Source organism: Dermacentor albipictus, chromosome 5 (assembly GCF_038994185.2).
Source record: "Dermacentor albipictus isolate Rhodes 1998 colony chromosome 5, USDA_Dalb.pri_finalv2, whole genome shotgun sequence".
Taxonomy (NCBI): Eukaryota; Metazoa; Arthropoda; class Arachnida; order Ixodida; family Ixodidae; genus Dermacentor; species Dermacentor albipictus.
Genome location: NC_091825.1, coordinates 76,996,076 through 77,010,589, shown reverse-complemented (window position 1 = coordinate 77,010,589; position 14,514 = coordinate 76,996,076). Strand labels below are relative to the sequence as shown.

General features: G+C 46.3%; 2 protein-coding genes across 2 annotated transcripts in view; one reads left to right on the top strand and one right to left on the bottom strand.

The window, feature by feature from the left end:
- The window catches only part of LOC139059903 (endothelin-converting enzyme-like 1), a 40,314-nt gene extending 39,804 nt beyond the window's left edge, over positions 1-510 (bottom strand). Inside the window, exon 1 of the mRNA XM_070538455.1 lies at positions 437-510. The gene's annotated coding sequence lies outside the window, so the exon portion shown is untranslated. The remainder of the gene's footprint in view (positions 1-436) is intronic.
- A 744-nt stretch (positions 511-1,254) lies between these two features.
- On the top strand, positions 1,255-12,608 carry LOC139059904 (galactosylgalactosylxylosylprotein 3-beta-glucuronosyltransferase S-like). Its single transcript, XM_070538456.1, has 6 exons — positions 1,255-1,341; positions 1,726-1,812; positions 3,002-3,222; positions 5,965-6,168; positions 11,123-11,413; positions 12,359-12,608. Exons 1-6 carry the CDS (start codon positions 1,326-1,328, stop codon positions 12,500-12,502), a joined length of 963 nt encoding a protein of 320 aa, XP_070394557.1. The 5' UTR covers positions 1,255-1,325; the 3' UTR covers positions 12,503-12,608.
- Positions 12,609-14,514: the final 1,906 nt, after the last annotated feature.

Below are 14,514 nucleotides of genomic sequence, written 5' to 3'. Positions count from 1 at the left end.
AATGCCCCGTAGTGGGTACGCGCCATGGTATGCGAAACAAGCAAACAAACAAGACACGCCTTTTCGGCTCGGTCCTTCCTGTTATACCAGTGACATCACATTATCACGGTTGCTAGATTTCGAATACGATCAATTGTGCAAACCTTATCAATTGTGAAACCCAGTTCTGACTACTTCTCCAGATTATGAGCACCTGACATTTTCTTAGCGTAGTGAATCCTGTAACGCAAAGATGCTTGAGGTCTGTCTCACAAAATTACATTGCCGCATTCCCTGCCTGAATTTCTACTTGCATGGGTCGGGTTTGGTTCCCTACCCTCTCTGCTCGTTTGGTAATGAGGAAGAGACAATCCACCGCTTCCTTTTGTGTTGCCGCCTTAGAAACTCTATGGTTGTCGCCGTTTTTCTGCAGCAAGAGAAAGAATATTGCAAATACCTTTTCCATGACTTCGCCTGGACTTAACAGAACCTGTTTTTCTTTCGCTCGAGCCTCCACTTCGGGATTCAGCCACAGGAACGCTTGCTCCGCTGTTGAAAACATTCTTACAGAATCCAACCGAATGCCCTGCTGAATTCTAGCTTCTTACTTTTTGTGTACTTTTAAATTAACTATAATTAAATCTATCTGACTTTATTGATTGTATTTTAACAGATATTTCTACGTTCGGAACTTTATTAATTATAGATTGGAATAGTCCATTCATACCTTGGCCAATCGCCCATAGTGGACAGGAGCCACACACGTGATAGGAAGAAGAAAAAGAAGAAGAAGAGTACCAACCAACCCTCATTCATTGTGGTTTCCTCCTATTTTGCCGAAAATGTAATTTCGGAGGAAAGACCTACATAGAGAAGCCCCTATCGCGTATGGGCCTTCCTCTCTCGGTGGTTAACATTTTACCTTTTGGAGCAAAATACCATTGGGCGAGCCCGAAAGGAAGTGTGTCAGATGGTACATGAGTACGTCATTGCGACTGGGACACTCTCATGTTAAGCACATTTATCTCTTTATTAACGCTCAGTCGCGTTACTTTCATCATATGGCATCTTCGTCACATTTGGAATGACCACTAGTCAAGAAACCGAAACAGAAAATAATTTATATTTACTAATCAATAAATATGAATAGTACAGATCAATAAATTAACCGGAAGCAGGAAGTTCATATTATGTTTCCACTGAGGACCATGGCCAATCCCCCCTCGTGGGTACGTGTAAAAATTTGAAGGAAGAAGAAGAAGAAGAAGTAGAAGAAGAAGAAGAAGGAGAAGAATTGGCGTCCACAAGTGTTCGTTTTTTTATGCGTGACCGCGATTGACTTCACGATGCGGGTGCGTTGCGGTGAGTAAAGCAGGCAACAACTGAGAGTGAGTTGCGTCAATGACTTTTCTTGCGTCTCTAGTGAAAACCCGAGAACGAAAGTGCAGCTGCAGCAGGGTAACGGTAACGGTAACATCTGCATGACACAAGGGTATTGCTATAGTCTCGCTTCCATATGCACAAAAACTGCGAAAGAATAATGTTTCGACAACGTTTCGCGTCCACCGTTCTCGACATTGTGTTCGCTCTGTCGACGTTCGTGAAACTTCTGTGGTATACTCCCGGCAAACTAAACTTCTCTTCGCGTCGCCATCATCGATTAGTTGTATGCAGTGAATAAGTATGCGTCATTTCCAACTCGCCCGTCTTTCTACCCTACTGCGCAACATAATCTGCACTCCGCAGGCTACGTGTGCTCGCGCCTGTGGCGTAGAACGTCGCTCAGGATCGCTGTGGGCACAGGAACTGGCCTTTTGCTGCTGCTGTTCTACGGTAAGCAGACCCATTTCCTTGCATGTAGTTTTATCTGAAAAATGCCATCCATATGAGGAGTAGAGAATTGTTAGGCAGATAGGTCATTGAAGCAATATTCATTTTATCGAAAAAAAATCGCAGTTTCGCCCAAAGGCGAAGCATTCATAGTGACAGCAAATTATTAGGTAACTCCAGGAAAAAAAGGTTCGTTGTTTCGTGGGCCGTATAAACTGCATTGAACATTAACTTACTAATTCAGTTGGAAAGCATGGTGTCACTTCCGCACAGGCAATTATGAGCAGATCTCATTCGATGACTCCGGCTGCTCGCGCTCACGACGCTCACGTCACGAGGAGCGGCAGGAGCGTCGAGCGAATTTCTCTTCTCGCGGCCTCTCGTTTTGACGTGAAGTAAGCTCGCGAGAATACAGCGCACACGAACTCTCTCCCCTAGCCTTTGTAGCGACCGCAGATTACTTCCAAAACCAGGCGTTGGCGGTCGCGGTCAGTCGCACCATGCGCAGCCGCGGCCGGATTTGAAGGGGAGACGTACGCTAACCTGCTATCTACCCACCTCCCTATCCCCCACTCGCACGCGAAAGAAGACGCTGCGCATCAAGGCGCCGTCCTTGTCAGCCCATCCTCGCACACTTTCTCTCACCCACAGCATGCGGCTTGCGGCTACGATTTTATCGCACTTGGACTTTATACGGGACCGCACGGGGACGCCGACGGCTGAATTTCATCTGGAGTGTCGATATAGCTGCTATCGTAATAACATGCTGATTCTCTATAAAATACAACGGATTCTTCCTTTGCAAGTCATTGTCGCCAGTGTTATTGCGTGGTGCCCCTCCACAGCACGTCCGTAACGGGAGTCATCGTCATCAGCGCATGTGTAAAACAGTTGGAGCTTTAGACATCAGCGAACACCAGGGCACGTGCATCCGCCGTGCGTTGGTGTTGCTATCAAGATAAGAAATAGCTTTTATTGATGGCTCATGATTTTGTTCACTTGACCTTACGAAATTTTATTGATTTCCATCGCGGCTGTCGTATCTTACCGTGATTTCCGAATAAACGTTGACCTAATAGACAGCGCTCCTACCGTAATTTTTTGGTAGTCACCCTATATATGCGCACTGATCACTATGAGGCGTTGTGCTGCTCTGTTTCCGTCGTCACCCGAACGATGCTGTGGCGTGCAGTGCCCTCGGTACGCTTGCCGTCGCTGTGGTGCACCATGGGAACCCTCGAAGCCGTCGGTGCGCGCATTCTAGCCAGAGGACCGACGGTCTACGTGGTGACGCCCACGTACCGGCGCGCCAACCAGGCCCCCGTGTTGGTAAGGCTGTCACAGACGCTCATGCTGGCAGAGGTTCGCATCTTCTGGGTCGTCGTCGAGGAGGGCGAACGGCCGTCCACGTTGGTGAGCATCCTTGCAGGAGTTGCAGTCATTAACCGAAAGGTCGTCATGTGCTGTTAGTTCCTCTCCGCTGGGTTATATCCATATAGATATCTATGAAGGTATTCTTGCCGCCCGTACCATGGGCAGCAAGCCTGGCGCCGGAGCGTGAGGAGCGACGTTCAGGCAGCAGTCCAGTTGGTCTGGGGCGTCGGCAGTAAAGGTTGTCTCTTGAATTGCTGTTTCACACTGTGTCGTCTCTGCGAGCCTCACCTGGCCACTGCCTCTAAAGCCACGGACCTGATACCACAATATATATATATATATATATATATATATATATATATATATATATATATATATATATATATATATATATGTATATATATATATATGTATATATATATATATGTATATATATATATATATGTATATATATATATATGTATATATATATATATATGTATATATATATATATATATATATATATATATATATATATATATATGTATATGTATATATATATATATATATATATATATATATATATGTGGAAATATTCCGTACAGCAAAAAAATGAAATTAGGAGTAAACTGTTGGCTGAGAAGGCGGAGTTAGTGAGAGATAATTCACGGATCAGGACAATATGTGCGTACAGCATGCGACAGCGCCCCGACAAATGAAGATGATTTGTGGGAATTTCACGGTAGCCATCCAGCGGTAAACGAAGGCTTAGTTAGCCAGTCAGACGCCTTCTTCCTTCATGACAGTAGGGGGCGCGATGAACGAATCTGGGGAAAGGGTGGGGTCGGGTTGGTTAAAAGACTGAGTAAAGGACGCCTGAGGCTGCTGGGTTTAAACGTATGGGAAACAGAGGATGAGGAGAACATTGTCTTTTGGGCCAACACAATACATAAAATTTCTGTGGTTCATCAGCACGAACACAAATTTTAAGAGCCGAAAATAGACGCAGGCGGAAATGCATAAAAAACGAGCTTGGTGGGATCTCTGGTCATCGTCTCGATTGAAAGGGGACGGCTAAAAATTGACCCATTCATCGATCCGCCCCTTAGTCCCCAGAAAACTTACTGATGTATGTCACTTGCACTGGCAGTTTTGAGAAAGTCTTCTGTTTGCTCGCAGTAATACACGACTGCATGGAGCAGACGATAGCCAATAGCTGAGGCCTTGCGAGTTTAAAATTGGACCGGTGCTGCTGGGCGCTGAAGCATACACGTGCACAGGATACCAAAATAGTTACAGCGGCCTTGTAAATCAACTCGCTTACTGACGTAGCCATGGATAACAATTGTAGGGCCATTCAGTTTATTCTGCCAAAGGGTGACGAAGTTTTCTATACCGTATCCATGCGCAATGATTGCGTCTGCCACTACTCTCCAGTGTTGCCACTTTTTGGGCAACTTTCAAGAGCGCAAAATCTGCCTATACAAGGAAGGCGTTGATTGGCAGTATGCTGTGGTGTTAAAGGCTTGTTTCATAATTACGCAGGCGTCTTGGTAGAAGAGCTCCTTTACGCCGTCACGAACGTATGTGTGCGTGCTACTTTTCTGCCGTACGGAGGCGTCACTGGCATTCAGTAAAAAGATGGGCCATGTCTTGGGCTTGACCAGCGAATAAATTATAGGCTTGGTCGCGGTCAAGATAAATCCGGCAATCAAAATGCAGGACCTGGAACCCGTCGGTTAGTTTGTTTGCAAAATGACTTGCACTGCTGCACGATGAGGAATGCCCCTGTCGTCGCTGTGCGCGTAAGGTTGACCAGCGAATGCGCACACGAGTCAGTTCTGTGGGTATCTTAAGCCACGAGAATTCATTTCAGTTCCTAAACGGCTGGCACCTTTGCTACAACGCCGCCGAAACGACATGTTGGCATTGCCCAGAATAAACTGTGTAACTCTGGGAGATTCCCATCTACCGAAGCTGGTAAAACCTTTCTTGCGGGAAAATAGGTAGTCGATAAACTTGATCATAATCTTTTCGACATGTTGTTGAACATTGCAGCCGGAACTCTTCTTTGAGCAACGTTGTACAGCGTATGAAGCGAAGCCTGAACTTTTACTGTTGGGCAAATTTGGCCATATTCACCACATTCTCCGCATTGGCGGGTCTCGAAAATACCACAGTCCAATAGGAGGCGTCGTTGACAATGGTCGCCAGGGTTTCACGCACTTCCCAGATCAAGAAAAGCAAAATTTGCGTGACATATGGTTGTCTATAAAGTAAACATTTTTGCATGCTCGAAAGTGTTGGCTGGTCCCGCTGCTAACATCCTGACCAGATAATGGGTAAGTCTCAATCGTTGATAACGACAAATTAACGTTTCTTTCTTTTTTTCTCGTTGCCTTTTCGTGGAAAGTAAACATGGCACCGAATCAGACGACATGAGAACAGCACGAATCAGCAAACAGAATACAACGAAAGGACATAAACTGTAATAGCTATTGATGTCATACTCTGATGTCAAATATTTCGGTGCGCACTGCCCGAATGAGTACGCACTTTTTTCGGCTCTGGTTTCTCTCATCGCATGCGAGAAGTCGAGGCTTTCCCCCATAGGAACAATGCATATGCGCATATTGCATTTGTCTGATCTTGTCTGCTTCCCGTACTATCAGTAAAAATCTCAAATTAATGCAACTCGAACTAAATCGATAAAACATGAAGGAAGAACAAAAACAAGCATTTCTGGCAGTAAATAAAATCAACTGGGCTGATGATTATGACTAAATATTCGCGCACCGCAGGTGAGGGACGTATTGCGCCGTTCGGGGCTGGCCGGCGTTCACCTGGCCAGTCGGACTCCTTCGAAATTTCGGCGCATCAAGCACGGCATGTTCGTCGCCCGTCGCATGAGGGCGATCGAGTGGCTGCGAGATAACGCCGTGCTGCCCTCTGTGCTGTACTTCGCCAAAGAGGACAACTCCTACGACCACCGCCTGTTCGCTCAGGTACATACAGGTGGCGCTCTTTGGGGTGCACTGGTGCGATGGTGCTATAAGTGTTCTTAGCGAGCAAGCCAGACATCATTTGATCGTGCATATCACTCACGTCATACTTTGCGTTTTAATCGAAAATGAACGAGGAAATACATCGGTTGCTTCGCCGAGAAGACCAGGCAACCACACTCTGCAGCTTCCATATGGTATAAAAACGGAAAAATGCGCATCCGGCAATTCTTTTGGGAACTGACATCGTTGCCTACAGAGCTCAAACTTTCACGCTTCACGTGAACCCCCGTTACTTCGAAGTAAAAAAATGCAGTCACGTTTGATTGAGGACAGAGGGATAACGTTGAACGTTGTAAGCGTTTTGTATAATGCCTCTAAACAGGCAGGTAACGAGTGGTTTGAAAACTTTATTTAGCCTATATCAAATACGGACTCAGCAGCCCTATAACGTGCCCTCAGTTCCTTTCAAGCGTAAATTCGGTGAACGGTATAGTTCTTCCGGGACACTGTGCAAAAATTGCGCATGCCTAATATTTTGAGTGCTTCTACTCACTGTAAAAATACCTCCCCAGTGAGGGAATCGACTACTAGGCTCGTCGGTACCAAATGAATTTGACCAGCAGATATTGCATTATACCCTGCAGCATTTCTAATTATGTATTTCTTTCACAAGCGCCCCATGCGCGGCTGATTTAAGTGCAAATTTTAAACAACCATACGTGAAATACTAGTTAACGACAGTTGACTCAGATTTCATTGCTTTCAACTTTTTTCCCTTTTTTTTTCTTGATTGGTTATTCATAATAGGGGACGCCTTGAGAGAGCAATTTAACCTGCCGATCTTATTTCCATTATTAGTGTAACGAGCAGAGCGGAGCGTATCCATTCATATTTCGTTTCTTGCCTGACTCTTAAACCACGAGCCTGCTCCTCACCGGGCCCTCACCTTGTAAAAGTTACAATATTAGCCACCCTATGTGCATAATATTCCCCGTACCATTCCTCACCCTCAGTTACTAATAATGTGTTGTCTGCCCTCGCATTCAACTTCTTGGATTTAAATAATAATTTCGCTTCGCCACGAGTGAAAACTGACCCCATACGTTTACAGTGGTTAACAGTACACATTAAAAAACCTCGTTTTTAATACAGCTATCCGTTATCAACAGGCGGCGTTCATCTCTTAGCCGGAGCTGTTAAGGAGGAAGCACAGCCGATCAGTAGCTTGGCCATGTTGTAGAGTGTAAAAGAGTTGCTCATTTTTGTGCATTAGCCGTGAAGTTCTGTTTTGCCGCTGTTAGTGGGTGAACGGAGCAAGGAAACGTGAAACGGCTAGCAATCACAGGGTTCATGCTATACAGCCAGATATTTTACGGTGTGCACGATTGATACAATTCTGCTTACGTGTATTGCTTGAAACCCCAATAAGGCTGTCCTGGATAGGTAGAGGAGCTAGCCGTCAGTTTGACGCTTAACAAACGTCCACCATGCTTAAGACACCGAGATAAATCTGCGGCTTCCCGTAGAAGTTGAGACATGTGCTCGCTTCAGGAAATTCTCGCTTTCGTCTGTTTAATCGCGAGTGCCAAGTGCGGATATTTCTCGACGTGAGCCTTTAAAGGGAAGCTGAAGAGTCTGTCGAATTAAATAAGACGCTCATATATGGATGCGGGAACCTTATAAACCATGCACGTAAAATGTTTGGCGGGATTTTTCACTTAGAAACGACGTAATCGCCGGTTAAAATTGCGCTGTCGCTCCGTCCCCCGTCGAGCGCCACGTGCTGCTGCTGACGCTGACGATGCGAGCGGAGACCGGAAACCGCGCCGTAGTGACGTCAGCACCGGCGTTCCGTTCCTTCGCAGTCTCCACGACCGTGCCTCACGGCGCTTGTTTCTGCGCGCGTGCCGTCATAATCTGCTTCCCTCGACCCTGCAGTCCTTTGTTTGTGTGTATGTAAAGTGGTAGTCGGCGTGCGCAGGGTGAATTGAAGTGGTGGGCCGATCATGCCGGCGTTCTGTGCAGCCTACTGCTGCACTAATACCAGCTGCCGCGACGATGTTACATTGCTCGCCGCCAGACAAGAAGCTTGCAGCTAAGTGGGAGGCTGCTGTGGATGGAAAGAATTTCGAGCGCTTAAGAACAACAGTGCTGTGCTCTAACCACTTCCGTGACGGCGATTACTACCAGAGTTTATCAATAAGGCGTGAATGAGTGAAAGTACGACTTTCTGCTAGCAGGCTTTCTAAACGCAGCGCGAAAAGGTCGGGGCAACGAACGCACAAAGGCGGGGTGGGTGCGGGCGGATGGATGGTAACTGGTCTTGGAAGACCTTATGAATACACGAACTCGTCCAAACCTGAATTTTGATTTATTGCTAGCTCCTTCGTGTTAGCACGCTGAACGGAAGGTACATGTTCATCTCCCACCCTTGACGCAGGTTTGGTCAATTTTCTATTCGCATGTGTGTTGTGAAACAGCCAACATGCAGCTATCATAATGCAGTGAAATTGCAAATTTTCATGTGTTTGAAAGCCGGCGCATGCCAGGACGCTGCGCTCCCCCTCGCTCACAGAGAGAAAGCGGCTGTCTCACGTAGCCGACAGAATTCGCCGCCTTTACGGCTCCGGTTACGATTAGCGTGTGGATGGCGCGCTGATGAAGGCCACTACACGTGCTACAAAAGCCGGAAAACATTTCCCGCATGCACACCGTCTGTGTGGATTGCCGACAGCTTTGGGGCAGCGCACAAATGCCGACGATCACATCCGTTCTTACGTTCCACGAGGAGGCATGCAGGAGCATAACAGTACAGTTGTTTGCCCGGAAACGAACTCACTGGATCGCTGAATACAGCTTTGCAAAAACCATACTCACGAAGAACATTTCTAACACGAGGAGATGCTAACACTTCGCTTTTGTACGCGTCGAAAGTACTGCTTCCTACCAGCATCTTTTGCTTCTTGGAGAGGCCGGATACGTATACATGTAGGGAGCAACGCCGAACTCCTCAGAGAAACGCAAGCGCTCGAAATTTACCATTTCCGTCTCACCAAACCACAGCGCCAAACCACCTTGCACCGTGCTTCGTGTGTGGCGGCAGCGGCCGGTCCGGAGGAACACCAATGATGACGTCACGAGGCGCCCGACCAATCACTGGCGGAAACATTGCACGCGAGCTGCCCGAGTCTGCTGCTGCACTTTTCGCCGAAATAAAATCTGTTTGCGCTTTCTTGCGCTCAATTTCGATGCGATATTCGGATTCGGAGGGTTGAAAACCGTTAGGTACAGCTCTTCACTCATTTTTTCCGGAAAACGCTTCAACTTCCCTTTAATGTGACATAGATGCTTCGAAGGTAACGAGCATTGTTTAGCGCGTTTTCATTCACACCACATTGCATGCTGGTATTATTTGTTTACGTTTTAACAATACACCATTGTCGTTTCATTATCGTATACGTGGGGTCCTTTGTATACCCGGAAACGAAGGATCCTACGTGTACGTCCTGTACATTTGCCTCGTTGTGCATGCGCGCACTCGTGAGAAGACGTAGAAGACCCGCTAATAAGAAGTCCTTGGTACGAGTCACGCAGACAGGTTTTGAGAACATCACTGAACCGATTTAATGAGTTCCACCCCATTCTCCCACCCACTCGCCTTTTATGATAAAAGGTATTCTCGAAAAATGAAGAAGCTTTAACGCATCGGAGCGAACAACTGCTCTGAAGGCTTTAGTAGCCCTCGAAAGAGGTAGTGACGCAGTAGAATGATTTATGTATACAAACAGCAAACCATGGCCTACTTTATATTTGGCGTAGATCGATGCTAGCAATTATATCACATATCGATCAATCAACACATTCAGTCCATACCGCCAATAATCGATTTACCAGTATTTACGTGTCGCCAGCATGGATGCATTATAGTGTTCCTAACGAGCAGCTGTCTGAATGCAAAGACTTGAGCGGAACCGGCCGCAAACGTCTACTAATACCCTAACTAATCTTATCCCCGGGCGCTCACAAAAAGCCGTTGGATTTCCGTCGGCGTCACCTCGTGGACAATTGAAGTGCAACCATGCCGCCACCATTGTGAAATGGTCGCAGTTGTTGCACAGGGCCCTGATTCTTCCTTTTAATAGCAGTCACGTCACATGTTGCATCGCGCCAAAGCATCGCTCTTCGCGTATTATTAGAGTGCCTCGCGTGTAACGCTAGTGCAACGCAATCCCTTTCTGTCGCTTATAGCGATGTACTTACGAGGACGCCAACTAGAGGAAAAAAAAAGAAAGAAAACAATGACACAAGAGAGCATCAATATATTGCCCTTCGAAAGAAAATGCCTATTCTCTTAGCCTGTAGTGTGCACCTTTCTTTGCATACATACAGTACTCGTATAAAGCAGCTCTTGTAGGAGAAGCCTGTAAATCAATCTGCTTCCAGCGCAATGAGTTCGGGAAGGCTTGTCACGTGTGCGGCAGGGTTCTTCCTCAGCAGCGCGTGCGTGACATTTCATAGGAGGCGTCGAAGGTACTGAGCGTAACGCATTTCACAAAGAGCGCTGCAAACCTTTCAATGTATGTTAAATTTTGCGACCGTTGGAACGGTGTGCTCACGGTAAACGGCCACAATACCTTTACCTGCACTTTTCTGGGCAAAATATATGCGAAAAAAATTTTGCGTGCGCAGTTGAAAGCCTCGCTATAACCGAGCTCAATTCTCCTGTATTATCCGCTACATCAGACGCACATTCCTGTGCTCTACGCCGGCTCCACTTGCGCTGGCTTCACTTTGTGCAATGCCATTGTAATGCCCTTGCGGCTCTTCGATATCGACCGTGCGCGACGTCGCACTGTGCCACTGTCACCGCACAAAAGCCGTCGTGCACTGCCCCACAGTGCTTGGCTGTGACATGTCATCGCTGTGCCCGTCCGGGCCGCTTTTTCGTTCGCAGATCGCTCAGGTTCAGCGGGTCGGCGTGTTCCCCGTGGCACTGACCGGGGCGTACAACGTCAGTTCTCCCTTGGTGTCGCGCCACGGCCGCGTTGTGGGCTTCCACGAACCGAGCGAGCCGGGACGTCGCTTCGCCATGGACTTGGCCGGGTTCGCCGTCAACATGCGGCTCGTCCTGTCCAGCGCCAGCCCCAACATCAGCTCCGACTTGGACCAAGTGGCGACTGTGTTTCTCGAGAGCCTCGGCGTCACCGTCGACGACTTGGAGCCGCTGGCCAGCAACTGCACCGAGGTATTTGTACGAGCGAAACGGGGAGGGCTCTTCGCGCTCACAGCGGCTCCGTAAAAGGAGAACACGCGCACCATGCTATTGGAATTAGTTTCTGGCAGCGAACCTACACCGGCTCTCTGGGAAGTTGCGTCTGGCGGGAACCTTAGCGCAGGTCGCGCGCTAACCTAGAAAAAAAGAGAAAGAAGAAAAAAGGAGCTGAGATTTGCACAGACGTTCTTGTGGCTGCGTGTACTTCACGCAGACACGCTACCCATAGCGTGATCACCCAACTTTTATGCTCGGCAATCTGTGCGAGGTTTTGCGCTCCACAGACACTCTGAGACTGGTGGTTTGCGTGCACATGTTTCGAAGGCAACAGCAAGGATTAATGTAGAGGACGAGGGCGAGGCTGTGTGCATAAAAAAGAAGCCAAGAAGCTGCTGTGTTGAGCAGTGAGAGCCAGTTGCGGTCTCGGTATATAATTTCAGCGTCGGAAGAATACGTCGTTATCTTTTTTTTTTTACATGCGGGATTCCATGCAAACTTCTTTCTCATAAATGTGCAAATATACGTTAGTATCAATGTGGTGAGTTGAAAGAGCCGGAAGTACGCTGGCCTGGGTGTTCTGGCATGACTTAAAATGTGATTAACTAGGCGGAAATTTTTGGCTAATATTCGGTACTACATGGACTACTAGAGCTGATAAAGGCTCACAACGACTGGGCCAAACAAGAATATGAGAAATTACAGGGGTATCGTTAAGAGACAGTTATAAGAAAATTGATCAATTTGTGATGACGTAGACTTCAATATGTGAAGACGTAGAGGCGAACGGTACGACAATGCATTCAGAAACGTTAAACGCCGTGCAGTCCGTTAACACGTTCAAAGCTAAGTCGCAATAAAATACGTTTATGTGTTCGATGGTGTCTCTTGCAATCTGCTCATATTTATCACTTTATGCAGGTGCTTGTGTGGCGCACGAAGATGATTCAAGCGAAATTTCCCCAGGAAAAGTTATTACGTTCCCCTAACATTACGCCACCGAACAATCTACCGCTATTATACAAGAACATCCGAGCGGAAGAAACATATAATGCGGAAAAATAACAATGAGCCGTCTCGTTCCTTGGTTAAGTGTGAGTTGCTGACGTGTGTTAACAAAAAACGGGGCCAAGGAATGTTGAGCACGTCGCCAACATGCCTGCAAAATAAAAAAAGCCAGCCATGCTTGCCTCTCTGGTCTGTTCGGTCTCCCCTCAGCGAGGGGAGACCTTTATTATTTGAACACAATCATGCATATCCAATGAAAATGTGGGAATATATCCGAAGCGAAGGTTTGAGGAGTGGTGATGCCTATTTGCTGCTACATAAAAATTGGTTTTCGGCGACTTTTATGTATACAGGAATATGTAGGAGAATATGCTAATTCTGAAAGATTGGCCAAAGACTGACAGGCCGAATCAAAGGAAATACGATAAATAAAAGAGTCCAGTAAATATAATTTACCATTCCACTAACAGATCCGCGTTCTTTAGACATGACTGGAAGCCGGAACTTCTTCAGGTTTTAAGTAGGAAGTTATTTTTTGCATTAGTAAGATCTTGATGAGGGCTAGTTGGTTCATACTTAGAACTGAGGTGAAACAGCGCGAAAAAGACGAGGACACAAGCCTGCCAACAAAAATGGGCATACTTGGTCCGCATACTAAGGTTATATAGCCCACTTCGTGGGTGCTTTCATACGACCTTTGTATATATACGCAAAAAAAAAGTATCCGGAGAGATGGCGACGCGGCGAGGGGGAGAGCACAAACATGAGGAGGACCGCGAAGGCGAGAGAGTAACCGCTCACTGTCCTACAAACTCAGAATTGTTCAGGGGCCTCTCCAATGTAACGCCCTATGTTATGAGCGCATTGTTCTCTAAATAAAAAAAAAGTTACGAAGGCCGTTGCACCATACGTTGTAAAATAAATGGTACGCAGAGAAATATCGATTCGCAGAGCAACAAGTGGTATTCGAATATAGCTGCGTAGTCAAAGAACATGATACAGAATCTGTAGGAGTCTAGCAGTACTGCTAAATAACGAAACAAAATACCGAGAGACATAAAACGACCCTGTGTTCAATTTTTGAGTCAGCCTTTGTACGATAAGCATATATACTTCATAAAACTCGCTGTCCGCAAATTAAAGTTTTGTGTAACAGCCCTGTGATCAAGACGAATGTTTATTTCGAGGCCAACTCTAATTTTCATATTCAAACACATGTGTAACGCAGAAACACTATCATCAGACAATGCTCAACCAATTCAAATGAAATTTGTTGCATTGAAGAGAAAGAAAGCAGACTCTCTACAAACGTTTACGACTTTTTTCGGAAATCGAAGGCATAAAAAACTAAAGAAAAATATTTACGGATCCACAACTAAGTTTCAAAAACAGGTACAGCAGTTCTCTAAATTCCCTCTATTACAGCATGTGAAGCGGACAAATGTTATATAGAAATATACAGCTTTCGTGAGGTAACGGTAACGATTAAGGTAACGGTTACGAGGGTTATGCAATCGTACTGTCCACAAATAGGTGCTATATGTTACGCACTGGTGTTCGACTGATCAAGTTTGCTCCCTTTAAATGTTTTGAGAAGTGCAGTTTAGAGAACTACGCAATCGCCTTTTTAGGTTTCAGTTAGAGCTGTAAACATTATACTTGATATTTATGCTCAAACTTACAATGACGGGGTTGATTCGGAAAGTTACACACGGAAAAGGACCCATTGTAAAATAAATTTATCCAATCAGGAATGCGAAAATGACTGCGCCAACAAACGCACACTACACGAGACAATCGTTCAATTACAACTGAATTTCACCGCAACAAACCACGCCATTATGTGTATAGTGCTCAGTGGTCGAAACGGGATATTTGGAACGCATGTCGGCTGACGCTTCCTGCGCCGTCAGAGACCGCTGGGCAGTCTTTAGAGTGTTTTAGCGGGTCCGGTATTACGGTATACAGAATGACCTTCTGCGTAATGCTGGGTTACCAGACGCTGGTATCGACATCTTTGACTCTTCGTCTAGCCACGATGCCTTAAGGGTTATTCTTAGTCCGACGTA